This window comes from Scatophagus argus, chromosome 3 (genome assembly GCF_020382885.2).
Source record: "Scatophagus argus isolate fScaArg1 chromosome 3, fScaArg1.pri, whole genome shotgun sequence".
NCBI lineage: Eukaryota > Metazoa > Chordata > Actinopteri > Scatophagidae > Scatophagus > Scatophagus argus.
Genome location: NC_058495.1, coordinates 12,907,805 through 12,926,549, shown reverse-complemented (window position 1 = coordinate 12,926,549; position 18,745 = coordinate 12,907,805). Strand labels below are relative to the sequence as shown.

The 18,745-nt window shown below is 41.5% G+C and overlaps 1 protein-coding gene across 2 annotated transcripts in view; it reads right to left on the bottom strand.

The window, feature by feature from the left end:
- Positions 1-16,543, bottom strand: part of cacna2d3 (calcium channel, voltage dependent, alpha2/delta subunit 3) — a 31,247-nt gene extending 14,704 nt beyond the window's left edge. For both annotated transcript variants that reach the window (XM_046383688.1, XM_046383689.1), the window contains exons 1-11: positions 16,157-16,543; positions 14,273-14,354; positions 12,271-12,492; positions 10,732-10,848; positions 8,778-8,837; positions 4,730-4,892; positions 4,024-4,155; positions 3,007-3,067; positions 2,720-2,870; positions 2,423-2,497; positions 2,226-2,315 (exon numbers count right to left, since the gene is read on the bottom strand). In XM_046383688.1, the coding sequence (XP_046239644.1) occupies positions 2,226-2,315; positions 2,423-2,497; positions 2,720-2,870; positions 3,007-3,067; positions 4,024-4,155; positions 4,730-4,892; positions 8,778-8,837; positions 10,732-10,848; positions 12,271-12,492; positions 14,273-14,354; positions 16,157-16,281 (1,278 nt within the window). In that variant the 5' untranslated portion in view covers positions 16,282-16,543. The remainder of the gene's footprint in view (positions 1-2,225; positions 2,316-2,422; positions 2,498-2,719; positions 2,871-3,006; positions 3,068-4,023; positions 4,156-4,729; positions 4,893-8,777; positions 8,838-10,731; positions 10,849-12,270; positions 12,493-14,272; positions 14,355-16,156) is intronic.
- Positions 16,544-18,745: the final 2,202 nt, after the last annotated feature.

Here is an 18,745-nt window from a genome sequence, read left to right as displayed (position 1 = left end):
ATGACCTGAGTTGTTATCTAAACATTCTAAAACCAATGCCAACAACATCTGTTTCCACTGTATATGAGGATGACATCTGACATGGCAGCTGTGCAGCCATCAGTCAATAAGATACGGATAATGTCTTAGTAAACAAGCCTGAGGAGTGTGGTATGCTTTCTTCTGATGCCACAAGATGCATCGCAGTAATTAAGCGGTTTATTGACCTGTAACGTAGTGAATGTGGAGAGAAAGAGGAGCTCTTAATGACACAATCACAGGGTAAAACCTGCTGAGTGGCGTCTGCTCTCGGATCACACTTCAGAGGTCTCACACACATGCACACACGGACACAACAGGTTGGAAAGTGCGTTGTCACAAGTAATGTCAGTGTTAGAAATCATGTTCATGTCTGACAGCTCTTTCACTAATCCAGCAGTGTTTTGAGAGCCTCAGCATGACATGACATGACGTAACATAACATATTGTTTGAAGCGCAACATGCCTCTGCCCTCCCTGATAAGTTGCTGTCTGAAAGCATCAGTGACCGTGAGGAGCCGTCAGTAAGGCTGTGCTTTCATGGAGAAAAAGAGGATAAGATATCGTCTAGATATTAAGAATTAGTTCAAGACAAGAGCTAAACAAATCATATGACATTAACTCTAAAATGAGATATTAGAAATCAGAAAATGTTTAACTGTAATCACTTTTTATATTAAACATGACAAGTGAAATGATCAATAAAACATAAACGATGGATGCAATAAAAGGTTCACTGTTTTGCTCAAACATTGTAATAGACGTTTATGGCAGATATTTGGAATCGTCATGGAAACAAATGCACTTGTGTCGCTTATAACATTAATGGTGGCAGCATGACGGTAAACCAGCAGGATCCTGAATCTGAAACAGCTAAATGGAATTCATCCATCAATCATTTCACTGTTTGCACCTGGACTTTCGTATGTCAAAATGTCTTCTGTGAAAAAGTAGGCACAGTGTGTGACGTGTGTCCCACGGTCCTCGTCAGGCTTGAGAGGTGATTGGCTGATGGTGGACAGTGTTTTAACATTGTATATTTTCTACACGAACTCCCCTTTTGTCACATTCCCTGAGCGAGTGGAGGATTTTCAGCCGAGATGTTCTTGCACTCTCTGCTCCAGAGCATCTGTGCTTTAGCTAAGCCTTTCAGTTGTTTCAGTAACTAAATAATAATTAGTAAATATAAATGTTAATGATAAAAGACATAATCAATAACAGGGATCATTAAGTAATTGGTGTTGATAAAATCCAATCAACCCTATAAGTCCAAGTTGTTTGAGAGGTAAATCAACGATCTTGTTCTCATTCAACTAAGGCCTATTTATGTATTTTGTAATGTCAACGTCTTTAATATGCTCTCCGTTTTGTCATTCTTTTCATATCACCAGCCTGTGAGACTATTTCAAAAAACAGTTCAGTGCTCCTCAAGTGCTTCTTTTTGATTTGGTCTATGATAGGCTGTACTCTGACTTCATTTAGTGGGCAGTGGTGTAACAGTGAATTTCCGTACTGGTTACCTGATTACCATATTCATTGGAAGGCTTTAATTAATCTGACAAATGCAGAAGTAAACGCTGCAGTCCCTCAGCATCAGCAGCGAAGCCGAAGCTCGCCTGAAAACGGGGAGATAAAAAGGAGTGCTGCGTGGCTCCTGGCCTTATCTGCTCTGTGTTCCAATCAGCCATGTTATTAATCACCGACATTAATTAGAGCCATTAATCACGCTTCAGAATAGATGTGTCTGTGTTTGGAGGGCGGAACAGGGATAGCGCTGGAGCGTTTCGACAGGCGACACACCTCCCAAATGCTCAAAGATATTTGACTGGAGTGTGTGCGACTTTTTATGATTAGTTGAGAACATGCAAGGGGTTGTACTCGAACCGTTTCTGTCACTGAAAACAAATGCAGCTTGCAAAATGAAAGTTGTCCTAATATTCTGATCAAGTGGAGTTTGTCAGTTAAATGAAAACAAAGTGCATTCGTGATAGCTGGGCACAAATTCATTAGTTTTATGTCAAACGAGTCGATAAATAAATGAATCATTGTGAGAGAATTCATGAGCACTCAACAGTATTGCCGCATAATCAGTAGAGAGTAAGAATGAATCGAGCTGCTTCATGATTCATTAGAAGATTGATGTTTGCGCTGCATCTCTGTTAAAGTGACATATAGGGAAGAGGTTCACGCAAAGATCTCTAACTTACATCATTCAGGATTGTGAACGCTTCGGCCAGAGCTTCGCCCAGCAGCCCGATCCCTTTGGCAAACAGCTTGTCCAGATGTTCACGGAAATGCTAACAGATAACAACAGAAGTGGAAAAGAAAGTGAACATAAATTACACAAAATCTACTTGATAGCATCCGCATACATTCATCACATGTCAACTTGGTCACGACTCACGTCTTTATTGGTTCTGTCGGCTTGGACCAGCGTGCCGTTCAGACAAGGCTCCACATAGTGGATCTCCTGATTATACTGAGGAAATACAAATAAAATTAAGACACATTAACACGTTATTATTTATAGGTGCTCCAGTTATCCGAAATACTGAACAGAAATGTATTTTACCTATTTTGTTAAAACAAATTACAGATAAGAAGTACAGAAAGACATATAAAGATATAAATATACTAACAAACAAGCCAGAAAAATGTACAAACTGAGAAAAGAAGACAGTTTGATTGATTCAAAACGTACTGCAATAATGTTGAAGAAGTCATCATCTCCAAGTGTGTCTAATATGGAGGAGACAGTTTGTCTGGCGATGGTCAGCCTCAGTCCTTTCATGCTTCCACTGACATCCACTAAGATTACAACATCCTTGGGAGACGTTGCTGCCTGAATGTACCTGACATATAAGAGATTACGCATTTTGATTCCTTGGGTGTTACAGTTTGTGGGAAGAATAAGAAAATAAATATTTCATTTGCAAAAAACACGATTCAGCAACAAAGCCAGTGCAGTGCTGGTATGTAGAGGCTCACCACTTTCTGTTTCTGCAGTCAAAGCCAATGACACCATGTTCATCTGGATGCCACTTCACTCCTGTGGTGATGATCAGGAAGGTTAGGAGGCAGACATAAAAACGTTTCACAGTACACAAACGCAAACACACAGGATATCTGAACTTTAACCTTGAAACAAGTCAGGTATATTTAAAATCACCACAAACACTTTAAACATTCACAGAGAGGTTACCATCAAATGCTGTGTGTTTGAAAGACTTCTGCTTTACAAATTACTGACCAATTATTTCATCTTGGATGTTTTAAAATATGTGGCAGAAGTGTTGGAAGAAGTAATCAGATCCCTTACTGAAGTAAAAGTAGTAATACCTTGCTATAAAAATACACTGTTGGGAACAAAAAAGTAATTATTATAATTATTATTGATAATATTAACATTAATTATTGTTAATTATTATGCAGCTAGATACATTGCAGGCTCTGAAAAACAATTTTCTCAGTCTATTGAATTGGATAAAATCAAATCACAAATGATAATGATAAAATGATAAATACATACAAAGGCACTGCAAAACTCTGGTGAAAGAAATGTCTTTCACATCAAACATAAAGAGTAATGACAACACATTTCATTCATTCATTACAATATTGGTGGCTGCATCTCATCTCTGCGGCTTCACCCCAGCACTACAGTGAGCCCAAAGGCTGTTTCACATCACTGTAACGGTCTGATAACTTCAGTTGGATCCAGCAGCCATGTCCTGTTCCTCAGTGTGACTGTAGACCCTCTCCGACAAATTCTGATTAATTACAGTCTGCATATATGCACCCTCTCTGATGGTCTGTAAAATTACAACATTAGCCAAATTACCCTTTTAGTAATTCTAAATCATTTGTTCTGATCTGTTTTTTTCCCCCTTGCACTGACGGCTGATATCTCCCTTGAGACAACCTTTTCTTATTCCCACACACACACTCTCTCTCTCACACACACACACACACACACACACAGACTAACAGAGTGACAATACTCACCAGGGTACTGCCTGAAGAAACCCTTGGCACTCCCAAAGTACTGCCAGATGAGTGTTGGGTCTCTTTCGAAATTTTCAACAAATACTTTATTCAGCGCCTCGGACCAGTAAACTCCGTTCACTATGTCAGGATCTGAGGAGGATGAGGGCAAAAGAAACAGAGAGGGAAGACAGAGATAGAGTCAAGTGAATTAAATGGTGATAACGGTAGTCATCCTGGTCACCACTGCCGAGTGCTCGGTTGACCTTTGTCCCTTATTGACCTCCCGGAGGGAGATACAATGCCTGTGACTAAATCCTCCCCTCTCCTCCTCCTGCTGGACGAGCCTCCCTTTGTGCTGTGAACAGAGAGTTATGGGAAAGCCATTATATCCAAACAAAAGCAGCCCTGGCGATACACAGGGAGAGGTGACACGCTCTGTAATAAAACAAGAGGCGACTGAACACCTAATGTATGACAAGCATCCTTCCCATCACTCCTCTCTGCACTCTTTCCACTCTCTTCGAGAGGATTGCAGTAGCTTTCTGTACTGTTATCGATCCCCCAACTCCAATACTCTCAGCCTGACACTGATACGACTTCAGCTACCATTTCTCACTTTCACTACTTACGTTCCTCCCTCCTCTTCTCCTCCCTGTTCATCAGCTCACAGTTAGTAAATAACACTTGCTTAATCCTGTGTGCAGGCCGCAGGCCGAGCTCTCACCTTTGTTGTACATGTTGGTGGGCACCTGCACCACACTGAGGCTCAGGTTGACTGACAGATTATTGAAATGGTCGTTGGGCTCGAGGAGGAACTCTCCTCCCAGCTCCACGTTTTTGCCCATGTCATCCACTTCATTGATCAGCACGGCGTTGAAGTACTCATACTGAAGGAAAAGAGTGAATACAGCAAATGTTAACTGGAGCTGTAAGCATGCAGCAATAACTCACATTGTTCTTTTAGCTTAAAAAGCAAACTATGATAATATTATTGATATTAATACTTAAAAGATTGCTTTGTATTTAAAAATAATCTATATTAAAATAATAATAACAATAATATTAATAATAATAATAAGAAGAAGAAACTGATGGGGAAGAAAATCATCATTCTTGTTCCAAATGTCAGTCAAAGCTAAGTTTCAACAGCCTGAATTTGACAACTCAAGTGAGTGTCCTCTTCTTCTAGAGTTACAGTCCTTTTATTATAAATGAAATATATATATATTTTTTTCCCTGATGCCGTTGGTGTGGTGGGAGGATACTAGCACAAAAATAGACTGGGGGACTGATTTTGTCCCCCATCTTTTATGGCAGAATGATGTTAGGAACAGAAGGAACAATTAAAGCAACCAAAAACTGTTTCAGTGTGCATGCATGTATGTTTTACATAAGGCAGAGGTGAAAAAAATGTGAAATCCTTTTATCCTGTTTATGTCTTTCGGTTATTTTTCAAATGGGATCTATCACATTTATACTTCCATCATCTGAAAGATGATGGAAGTATAAAGGACAGTTTAGTGAAAGTAAAATTTAGCAATTGTAGTAAAATTTCCCTGTGTCAGAATGTGGATAAACTAGTATAATCGTCACTGAGGACTAAGAAGTATCTGGACACGCAAAGAGGACTGCAGTACTCGTGAAAAGTCTGGCCTCCCTGAAGTGAAACCCATCAATTTGGCTGTCCTGTCCTTCACTGCCTGCTGCTACAGAAGAAAGACTGCCTCATCCTGTCTGAGCGGCCTCTCTGTGGCCTCTGGTCCTTATTGAGAGGGGAAGAGAGGGGAGAGACAGAGGGAGGAGAAGAAGAAGAAGAAGAAGAAGAAGAGAGAGAGAGAGAGAGAGAGAGAGAGAGAGAGAGAGAAAGAGAGAGAGAGAGAGAGAGAGAGAGAGAGAGAGAGAGAAATGGGTGATGGACTCTACAGCATCACACTCGAGGGAGGCCACACGGGCATCACCATCAAGCAACCCCTGACAGCTCATACCACGCCTGAGCGCCTCTCTGACGAGGGAGGGGGAGGAGGAGGAGGGGGAGACAGGCTGCAGAGGGGGAGCAGCAGGGGAGAGAAACGTGCACCCTCAGCAGAACTGATAATGCTGTAGAGAGGCACGTTAACCACCGGGGTTATTACTGTAGAGCAGGCCATGGGACACTGCAGCTCTCCGAGATGCCCCACTGACTCTTACACCACTGCAGTTAGCTGCAGGCCTCACTGCAGAGATCTGCCGTCTATTACAGGCTGCCAGGCCTTCCTGTATAACCTGACTCCAGAATCTGGAGATGGTGGGTCCCAGTAAGCTTTCCTCTGAACACTGAAGGTTAAACAGGCCCTGACCCGTACTGCAGCTGTGATAACTAACAGCTTCAAAGGGTCGAAATGAATTTCCTCCGAAGCGGACTACGTTCCTGATCACACCGCTTAAGGGGACGTGTTGTTTAAGATGTTACAGTCATATGAGATCAACAAAAACATTACGCATATGAGAAAAAAAAATGACTCAATCCTAACTTTGTAACTGTGAGTTGTGAGATGTTCAGAAACCACCATGATAGCAGCAGGCAGTGAAAATTCATTTAAAAATATGAAATACACAGCAAACAAGGATTACACAACAGTATTTACTTTTGCATCATTAATGTATGAGTGGCAACACAAAAGCAGAGATAGACTTTTAAAGCTTGGCAAGGATTTGGCAAAAACAAATCACATTAAAAGCATTTAATTGTTGTAATTCTGCTGGTGTGTTTTTTTTATTCATTGATTTTTTTCCATATTGAATATTTTTAAAGTACTCCTCATTTTCAAAAAAATGTCAAGACTTTTGAAAGCCAAAGCACTGTGAGCAAACACACACTGCAGTAAACAAAATTTATGAACTGAGAGCCAAGTTTCTCTTGCTTCATCAGACCTGATCTGCACACCCTTGAACCGCAGACTACGCTCAGGGTCAATGCAAAACATCCGACTGTCCTGACGCGCAGCAGCTGAGATAAGAGCAGACGGCTTATCTCATTGCGGCCAGTGAAATGGTGCGTGAAAAATGTGCGGTGTCAGGGGAGGCGAGGTTGGCTAAATGATGCCACAAGGAGTAATCTCATGACATCACATCATTATCGCAGGTGGATATTGAATTTTCCTTATTATTTTTTATGGCCATTAAGATTAAAGGTCTTTGCGAAATGCCTGTGTTGTTTGTCAACTGCTTGAATAATAAAGTTAAAACAGCTTGAAATGGTCAAAAAGATTCTTTTTATTTCTTGTGTCATTTATAAAACCACATTAAGTGATGATGAAATGATATTAAAATGCAAAAGACACAAAAGGCAAAGATTCATCTTTGGCTAAATATAAAATGAAAAGAGTTATTATATCATGTCATTAAATGAAGTCAGGTTTAGAGAAGAATTTCAGCAAACCACGTTTATGACAAAAATATTTAAAAGCTAGAAAATTTTAAATAATACTAGTGTTTTAAATATTTATGCAGTACACTTACATACTGATACATATATATATTGATTTAAGGATTACTGGTGTGAGAGTGAGAGATACCAAACTGTCTCTAAAAATCTAAACCTTTTTTTTTTTAACCATTTTTGGACAGTAATAAGAGTTTAAATATAATTTAGGTTAAATATGTAATGAAAACAAATCCAGGCTTTACATGGACAAAACAATGCAATACTGTACATGTGGTTAAAATCTAATCAAAGTGTTTTTTTAAAGCTTAATGGGGAAAAAATGCCTGTATATTTCCTTTATTATTAGTTTTAAAATAGCAGTCATATTTTTTTGCCTTAAAGACACAATCTGCCCGTGTTGTTACGGCAGTGTGAACAGCAGAGGGTCGGGCAGGGAACAAGGTGACTGAAACATATTCACATGATGTAAATGCTTCTATTAACTGTAAAGTGCTGCCGTTATTTCAGTGTTTTGTTGCTTCAGTGGGTTTCCAATCTAGAGCCATGAAAGTGAAACAATGCGCCGCGCAAAAGAGTTTCATTTATCTTTGTCCACTGGACAGAGAGAGAGAGAGAGAGAGAGAGAGAGAGAGAGAGAGAGAGAGAGAGGGAGAGAGAGAGAGAGAGAGAGAGCTAACAGACGGCAGAAATACTGCATTCCCTCTGCAGACACCGAGGAAACTCACTGCGCCCTGGAAATCCGCAATGAGAGCCGCTAAATAACGTCCTGAACCTGAGTCTGAGCACATCCTGTTCAAAGCAGAAGCAATGCAGGCCAGCTTCCGCGTGACCACGGTATCTTCTGAGAAATGTTAATGCTGTAATCAAAAACATTTCCGCCTGTTTTACAGCCTCTCTGCACGCAGCACTGGTAATAACACTGTACTACAGTTATTCAGTTACTGTACTGAACCTGAAGGCGCCACCGCCGCAGCGGCGGCAGCGGCAGCAGCAGCAGCAGCAGCAGCACACCTGCCTCTGAGCTATGATCCCACTTAAAAACCGTCAGTGTGAGTTATAACACCTGGCGCTGCAGTCTTCAATATGTGCGGCATTGCTTATCAAAGAAACATTATGTATCAAAGCGCTGACAGGACATCACTGTGAAGGACGATGCCGATGCAATTAAAGACTTTTAGGGCCTGTTACCCTTCGTTCACCTTGGAGCCGCTGCTCCCCACAAGCCCCGCTCAAAAATGATTCATCCCGCTCTCACACAGCGACACGCCGCAGTTGTTTTTTTTTTAATTTAAACAACTATGCTCCTGTGTCTTTTCGTTTCTTTTCCTTTGTCCGAGACAAACCTCACCTGCAGGTCAGGATTTTCCTCATGCTGATGGTGCGCTTCTTCTGCTGCCTCCACCAGCCGCTGAGAGGAGAAAAAAAACGTTTGTTAACCGTTAGAAGTGAGTCACATTGCGTGGATTATTACACAGTGTGATGTGTGTTTGAAAACACGTGCAAAAGATCGACTTCCTTTACAATTCTTTAAGGCTACAAACTTATGTCAGCTGCTCTCTACGGCGCTGCCGCCCTGAACATCACATGTGAACAAATGGCATCCAGCTCAACAGGAACATGAGGTTAAGGTCGGTAAGCTTTTGTTTGATGTTGAACCCAGTAACAGGTTGTGCTGCCACAACTCTTAAGTCTCTTTTACAATCCTTATAGTATTTTTAAGAGGAAAAAAAAAACTGCATAAAATGTAGGTCACTACTGTGGAGTGCCGCCGTGAAATGACTGATGGAGGCAGGCTGAAACATGATTTCACGCCGTGTACCAAAGCAGCGTTAGCTCGTGTCATAAAACTCGATTTTAGAAAATGTGCTTGGCTCTGTGTTTCCGTGGGAAGTGCCATCTAAACGACACAGACCCTCTCGCCTTCAGAGCCCAGCAGGTAATTAACATCTGTCACACGTGTCAAAATAACTGCTATACAAACACAACTGGGGCTCCGCGCCGCCTGCTGCGCGGTGGCGCACAAATTCAATTGACCTCGTGGCGAATTCTCATGTTGTCAGCAGTCGGCAAATGAAAAAAAAAAATAAAATCATGGAATAAATATAAAGATTTTCTGATTTATTTGGATAATTCTATTAGAAGGCCCGTGAGTGATTTTCCCGGCCTATGACACGTAGGCTCCCTGCAGTTGCCACCTTTACCACTCTATGCTCTTTATAGTCCGGTTTCAATTTGGAGCAAACGTGATGACGTCATCAGATTAGGATTTATCACATCCGCGCTGGTGTAGGTTTAAATATGAGAGTGGATTTTTTTTTTTTTTTTTTTTTTTTATAACAGCCAAATCTGTGCCTTTGTCTTGTTTACACATCATTTTCAAAAACACCTCATTATATTGAATCAAATCCTGTGAATGTAAATTTTGGGCCGAATCGTCAGGAATTGTCGCACACAGGGGATCAGGCTGGGGGAGATAAGCTTTATCATTTCCTCGCAGTACCCTGCAACATGCAGCATTAAAACAGTTACAGGCTCCTCTCCGCTCACAGCCTGCTGGACTGTAATAAATTACACGTGAGATCATATACCTGACGGACCTTGTACATCGACGTTAAGTACAGATATCATCTGTGAACACTGCACAACAGTCGGCTTTGTTCAGTCACTCATCATGCTTGATTTAGGGACTGTACAAAAATTATTGGTGTAGAGGGGGGGGGCTTTATTTATTTTAAAAAAGACCCTCCCTGGATTTAAATATCTCAAAATAATTTAAATATGTTCTTCTGTTTAAACTTTATTATGTGCACAAAAACAATATTTTTGCACATGCACGAAATATCACAATAAAAGTAGAGTTGGTGATTGCAAAAATTATTACAAACACATGAAAAAACAGGATGCTTTGTCAGAAATATACCAGCCATGTCAGGGCTTTTCCCCTTCATTTTAATTCCAAACAATAAAATAAAAATAAACCAGAAACAATGATGTTAGCCTGTTATGACCAGACTTCAGATTGTCCAGTATAATTAAACCAGCCATGTTGGTGATTCAGAGGAAACTGTTGGAGGCCGCTAAACACAAAAACACATGCTCTGCGCTGTACATTCTGAAAACCTGAAAAATGTGCTACAAAACAAATAAGTAAACACAACCCTTGCTGTTTTCTGACGATCCCCCAACCCCCCTCACCTCACCCTTCTAATGATTAAGTAACATACAATCTCTTTCTCTGTAGATTAAAATGGATGAATTAAGAATAAAATGCCCTTCCCCCATATATCTGTTATTTTACCTACCCTGGTGGCCTCTGCTTTTTTCCGGAACACTTCCTCCATCTTCACAGCCAGGTTTTTGACCAGTTTCACACCATCAATTTCCTCCACCCTGACTGACTTTTCAAATTCTTTATATTTCTGAAAAGAACCAGAAACAAATTTATGTCATTGACAGAGGGGACAACTGCTGCAAATCTTACACTGCCTGCAAAAAAGAAAAGAAAAAAAAAAGAAATGTCCACTCAAGGTATAAACAACATTAAGATAATTATCTTTTTCTATGTGTGTGTGTGTCCAGAAACATTTTAGAGCACTACTGATTCACTGCATCACACTCCAGAGAGTGCAGAATGGTTAAACAAGGCTCATAAGCCATTACATGGTGGCTGACAAGCTGCATGCATGCCAGTCTCAGATGCACGGTTGATAAAATCCTCTTGCAACACAGAATGATTGATAGTCTTTATCTGGTCTCAGTCATTGGTTAACATGCTGCTTCTCTCTCTCTGATTGGCTGGAGATGGCCATGTTGCGTGGCCTGGTTCGGGGGGGGGGGGGCGGGGGTGCTGGATCTGAAGGCTGTGCATGGTAAGAGGGTAATTGAAATGGAGTCAAAACACAAGAGAAAGATAATAACGTGTCAAGCATGGGCGGTTCAGGATAATGAACTACACCTCACATAATGCTGATTCTGCTGGATGCACAGGACCTCCAGTGGTACAGAACAAAGACCGCCACAGCTCGGAGGAATATGACATTACATAATCCCACACCTGCCTGACACATGCCCACGCGTCAAATAAAAACAAAAACCTGATCCTCTCACGCTGTCCAGTCAGCCACATCACGCACTCTACCAATAACCTTATCTAAGAATAAACATAAGCCACGTAAGGCTCGTAGCACAGCTCAAACACATTACGCATTGTGCGGACAGGATGCCCACAAAAACACACTCACGCACACACACACCAGTACATGAGGCGACAAATTACCTACTGAAAGGAAGAGTGTGGGCTCGCAGTGGAGCAGAACAGTTCATTTCACGCCTGTCCTCCTCGCCTCAGCACCCCGGGTCCCCCCTCCCCCTCCACCGCACCACACTCCTCCAGTCTTGAAGAGGAGGTTAGGCCCCATCCATCAAAGGCACTGATCATGATTATTGATTAGAGTAATGACCAATGCAGGAGTGAGGCCTGCCTGCCAGCAGCCTGTAGAGCCTCATGTTTCCCCCTTTGTAGAAATCTTAGTAAAATCAAGTAATTCACCGTTAACGCATCTAATGATCAGGCTTAAAGACCAGCACCTAACGACGCGTCAGTTCCCTCACAGCTCACTGCTTTGTGCTGACTGGCTCTCTCCAGACATGCCTCTGTGCACAGTAACACGAGCAAAGTGCTTACATACACACAAAAAAAGGGAACAAATCTGCAGGTCATATTGCAAAAATATTTTTGTACAAAGATGAAATGCACATTTGGCAACAAATGGAAGGCTAATGCTTCAGCTTCCACCACATGTGTGAACTTAAATCTAAATCTTATATTAAGGAACTGTCACCTCTGTGCAAGGAGGTCCTAGGTTTGGACCCTGGAGCCGCTTTCTATATGCAGTTTGAACGCTCTCCCCATGTTTGCGTGGACTTCCTCTGGCTGCTCCGCTTTCCTCCCACAGACACGCAGCGGAGCTTTTAGGATTAATCCTGCTGCTGCTCTTGACCGAGGCACTGGCCTCAGAACTGGAGTTTGTCCCCGGACGAGGCGCTGTGATAGCCCACAGCTCCTAAAATAGTGAGGAAGGGTCAAATGCAGAGGATTAACAAGTGTGATGCGGTTTCACGTGGTAACTCAACCTAGAGGAGGAAAGTAAAGAGTGATTATAGACACAGAGAGTCCCGTGTTGAAAATGGCCTGCACATACATGACTAAAATGGATGCCATGTTCATTGGGTGAGCAGATAAATAGAAACCACTGTTCACTGTAATGCAGTCTTGAAATAAACACAACTCTGACTGAGCTATCAGAGAGGCGTTGATTCGGTTCTGTCATCGTTTCTGAGCCTGCAGTTTGCATGACACATGCATCACTAAAGGTGTCTGCAACATTTTTGTTATTCATGCTGTATATGTAAACATGATTGACCGAGTATTGAAAATACCTCTCAGTACAATGCAGTTCAGCAGCACACCACAGACCACAGCCATTATGTTAGATCAACATGCAAAACAGCTGAACAAAATAAAACTGGACATTTTAGGTAAGATTCTGTTGCCTGCAGCATAAATGTATTATATTGTGTTCTTAAAAACAATTTTTTCAGTGTACTCTAAATCGAAGATCAAACTAAGACAAGCATGTTCAACCTGACAGAAGACAGAAAGGAGACCTGAGACATTTGAGTTTATAGCCTTCTTTAAAAGCCAACATTTAGTTTGCCTATAACCTGATGTTCTTTATCCCACTGTGTATGTTGGAGGTGTGACATAAAGGTTTAACCTCTTCAACACACATACACACACACATTCTTATGAATCCATTATTACAAGTTTATGCAGTTTTTATCAGACCCACGGGAATTTAATTTAAATTCCAGTACAGACAGCAGAGTTTCTGAACTTACTGAATGTGTCAGGCTGCATCTTCAGGAGAAGTGGATGATGTGTAATGATGCAGCCATAAAAAACATTTGAGTATTTCACACTAAGTATCATACAGCTTGTAGTAGAAGTAGAGATGTCTGTCAAACAGAGTTGATATTGTTTTTATAAATGTAAGGCTTTTTAAATCTAGTAACAACTTCACATGATAACTTTATATTTCTGTGGTTTGTCTACTTTGTCTCCATGTTTTTTATCTTTCAGTTTTTCTTTCTTTGTACCTCCTTTCTTCTTTAGGTAAAATATAAGCATAAACCCAGGCTTAATTGCTTCATTAGGGTTTCATGCCTTTTAAAAGGCCATAAAACATGAATGTAAAGTTCTTTAACACAACAAATTTAACAAGAGACTGAAAACACATCATCTAAACACACAGCCTCCATGCTAGCGGACAGTTCACCCTTCGTCCTCCTGACTCGACCAGGAGGGGAGCTCTGTGTTCGCAGGCCTCTGGTGGTCGGAAAGTACAATCTACTGCACTGGGTCAGGGTCATCACTCAGTTTTTGTTGATTTCATTTGTTCATCTTATCAACCCCCCCCCCAACTGTGAACCAAACCACACTCTAATTCAATTTGTCTCCTTGTCACATTCATATCCAGAGATTGAAACTCTTGACTTCAGAGAGTTAACTGGAGAGATGAGACAAGAGGGGAATCAGAGCCATGGTTAATGGGCCGTGTCGAGTACACACACACACACACACGCAGAGCTCTGTCTCTGCCCAACACACCTGAGTCTCCTCTAAAATAACGCATCAGCATTCAGCTGAGACTCCAAAATGTCTCTGCAGCCATTAGAGAGGGAATACAGCATTACAGTGTACAATATGTGCAACTACATGACCATCAGACAAAGGGAAAATGTCTTTTCATTATGCACAAGATGGGGGAATAAGAGGAATACCTTCTGCAGTAGCTGGGATCCGGAATATTTTGCAGATATTGATTTAATTTCTCCACCGAACGCTGATGCCCAGAGCTTTACGCTAAAATGCAGAAAAAGAACAAACGACAGTTTATCCAAGAATCTACTGAAATATTAAAAATAGACATAAATGATGACAAAACAAAACACTGAGAATGGTAAGTTATTAATTAAATAAATGACATCAACTTTTTATTGTAATATGAAAATGAAATGAATTGAGTTTGAGCAGCGGGCAGCAGTAGGTTTGTCTGTAGGTCTGTTGTCTCAAGCCACCTTCTCCCCACTGAATACTTCCTGTCCTCTCTGAACCCCACCTGCGTTTAAATGCCTTTAATCTGTCCTCAGCTGTCATTTTTAAAGCTTTATTCCTGACACGATCAATCACAAGATTAGCACGGAGGCCTGGCCTCCCTGACCTTCCCTCTCCTGACAGCTGATCCTTTGTAATTTTGATGATCTATACTGTAGTTACTGCAGCTTGTTCTATTAAACTGTAAATGGCTCTGACTAAGTGTAGCAGCAAAATATTCTACCTGAAATGTAAAACAAAGTTGAATGTGACGGATCTGCAGGACATATAGACGCTGCTGTAAGAGTGTGGCCTGTTCTAAGGATTAAAAAAAAAAAAATCAGGAAAACTGCATTTGTAAAATATGTTTAAAACCAAAAAAACATTTTGGAAAGAGACCCACAATGTAATAATTCAGTCTCTGTTTTCTGTTAAAACCTTAGGGATTTTTGATGTAGTATTGTGGCTTTCAAATGAAGCTAATCATTTTAAGCCAGTGTCAAATATCTTGTTTCATATTTTTTAATGATTTGGACCAGAGACCTGGAAGTGGAAATTACAGTTAAAAAATAACTCAGCCACAAGTGCTATACCAGGCAGAGACGAAATATTGGAATCTGCACTGACATCTTTTATATTTTGGATTTCTCATAGTTGTGTGTTTAAGTTCACCTAAGATCTAAGAAACAAAATCTTGCAAAAAAAAAAGAAAAAGAAAAAAGGTAAAAAGACTTCCAATTTCGGAAATCACCCAAACTGCTGCAGACACAAACTGAACTGTGAAGAAAATGTGACTGACTCTCAGTTTGTTGCTGTTCCGCCGTATGTAGACGGTTTGTTAGAAGAAAAGGCCTGCAGAACTGGGATTTCCACTGCAACAATTTGCTGTTGTCAGAGGAGACTGTAAAACTACCTGTAAAACTACTAAAAGAGTTTTAAGCAAGCTGGTCATTAAATTAGAATTATTAGAACACATTTAGAAAACGGCTGATTTGAGAGATGCTTCTGAAAATTTACCAGCAAAGTTTATGAAATATTAAAATGTCTGTCTTACTCTTGACTGAACCACTGAACACCTTGACGTTTCTGACTTATTAGTAACACATAGTACGTAATTATTATCTGTTTATTGATCGTATGTGAGGCAACAATCTAACAAAATACAAAAAATAGAATTAGTTGTTGTCTTAACTAAATATGTTGAATTTCTCCCTCTGTGATTTTTTTTTTTTTTAAATCGCGCTCTTTATCTGCCAAAATCACATCTGTAACTGCTTGTTTCTTCTAACGATCATAATCGCCTCTAATACGTGATGAGTTAAACCTGGAATAACTAAGGTTCAACGTGAGCAGGGGGGCACAGACAGATAGTACGGGTGTGTGGTTAAATTATAGTCTGCATGGTGGTAAACGTAAGGCAGAAAACCCCTCAGTCTCTCTGTCACCTGTTCAAAAGCCTGATAAATTAATTCAAATCCCAAAGACGTTGAGATTCTGATGTCCGCATGTCCAACATGTTCATTTCATTTCATTTCACGTGAAACAAAGTTGCAGAGCTGCCTCTCACTCACTCTGACAGAGGGATCCCTTGCTGGGACCCGGACACCTCCACCACGTTCAAGCCGACGAGGATCCAGAGCAGCAGGAAGATGGTGTTACACATGTGTGAGAATAAGATCCTACAGTCCCCCAGCATCTTTCAGCTCTGCTTGGAAGAAAAAAAAGTACAGTAAAAACAGTAAAATCCCGTCCCAGCACGAGCCGGACTGCTGGACCCCTGCGCACCGTCTCCAGCCGCGGTAGTGCCAGCACGTACCCTACTGTATTTGAATGGAGAGAGGAGAGAGAGAGAGAGAGAGAGAGAGAGAGAGAGGGAGGGAGGGAGAGGGAGGGAGGGAGAGCATCACCCTCCAGCCTCCATCATCTGCTCCTTCTTTATAAAAGGGAAGTCCCCCACCCCCCTTCCATCAGTCGACTCCCTGCTGCAAGAATCACGGAGCTCTTTAATTCCTGGGAACACGTCGCCTGCTTGTTTGCAACAAAGCCCGAAAAGCTTGAGGAGGTGGTCTGCAGAATGTGGTTCCTGGAGAGGAAGGGATTCCTTTATCCAGCTGAGAAGAGCAGCGTGGACGCGTGCGTGTCGCCCCAAAGAGCAAAAGACAACAATGAAATTCATCTGCAAAACGCTGAATATTCGAATAGTGAACTTTGCTTCACCTCTGAGCAGCACTTCTGTCATGTCAACTGTGCTAAAGTTGTTGAATGTAACGCTGACTCTGCATTCTACTGCACACGCTTGAGGTAGCCTGACTGCCTCCAGTCTCCAGCCTCCATGCTGCGCGCACAAAAGCCATCAGCCAAAACGCGTTTCTTATTTATTTCTTTGTTTTTACCACCACTGAAATGTGATCATGTCGTCCACGAATGTCTTCTGTAGAGCATTAAATAAGAAGCAGTACAATAAAGCGGGTTTCATAAAATGGATCGGTGGGCGATAATGAGACTGCAGATATTTGATGAAGGCTTCCGTGCTGCCAGCCGCAGCACAAAAGGGGGGGAAAACAGTTTAGCGTGGGGCTCATTTGGGTTCACACCATAAAACAACTGCAATACAAGCAAACTGAGAGAGATGCATGTCAGGGAGTAAATCCTGGAGCAAAAACCCATGATAACTTTGCGCCTTCGCCTATGATTGGCTGAAGCCAAATGATTTAACACCTTGAACAATGACGTCATGTCACTCAGCAGCCCTTTGCACGTGAGCCTCATGGATTGTTAGTGAAGTAACAGGATCAAACTCACATGAAGACATGGACTTTTGGAAGAGCCTGGTGCGCCATATACATCAGCGTATAATGTAAAATAAGTGCGGGCCCGCAGTCCACTTTAAACTGCTGATTAGGAAGTGATAATGTTGTCAAGGCAGCGGGCGGGTTGATGCACCGTTTCTCCACCCTCCTCTTCCTCCACCATCACCACAGGCATAGTGTTTCGACTTGAGGCTTTTATTAGTTTAGTAATTGCATCGTACATCAAAGTTGTGAGAAGCCTGTACTGTCTGGGACGTGCCGATAAGGGGCCCGCGCGTTGGATGACGGACAATATCATCCGGTCTCTCCTCTCACAGCGCCGCCTCCCTGGACGCTTTAATTAACTATCGACGGCAAATAAAAAAAAAAGTAGTTCTCTGTCCCGATACTGGAGAGAGTCCCATAGTTTTATACGTCTACTTCTGCTGAAGTGTCCTTGAGCAATGGACATGTTACCTTCATAACAAAATAAAACAAACAACATACCTGCTTCAGGGTCGTTGCGCCAGTCTGTACGTAACCCACATTCTTTCCATTTGTTTGTATGTAATGCTGAGTAATATAAAAGATGATTATGGAATAATTATGATCGTACAAGCTATAAAACGTTAATGGTGATTGTTCCACATTCAGCTGCAAATCAGCCCATCTATCAGCCCACCTCCTATTACCACTTTTGTTTTTTTCCCCCCCATCAATCACACAGTTTTCTAACCTGCACTGAGGCTTAAGTAAGCTGAGCACACACCTAAAACAGTGCACCATTTAGAGTGTGCAGGTGATGAGCCTGAGACCTCCCAAACCAAAACCACTCCCTTGCTGAGGAGGTCAGAATTCACAGAATACAGTGAGAAAATGTCTTCATGTAGACTACAAAATATGTGAAGAATAAGTGAAGATCCAGCAGAACTGAGCAGCCTGTGGTGTTGCATAGTGACACCTGTGACATATGGTGGCCACAGTGGTGACCTGGAAGAGGCTACACAGAAGAAGTTTAGCAAAAAGAAAAGGAACGTTTACATATTTTAGAGACGAACATACAGACAAAGTGAGCAATGATCCATGAGGGAAAAGAGAGCGGTTTGCATATGGCTGACAGTCAGGGAGACACACACACACACACAGCTTTGCAGCTTCAGAGAAACAAAAACAACAAGAGGAACAGAGTGTTTATCAGAGGTTTACAGTGTATTTTCATGTGCAGGACAAACATGAGCTGTAGGGATTGGGGTTAAAAGATACACTGAGACTGAGACCAATACACCAAAGAGGTGACAGTAACAGGTGTGATGGCTGCACGAATGGAAAACTGACACTCACTGAACATTAAGGCAAAGAAATTAAGTCAGT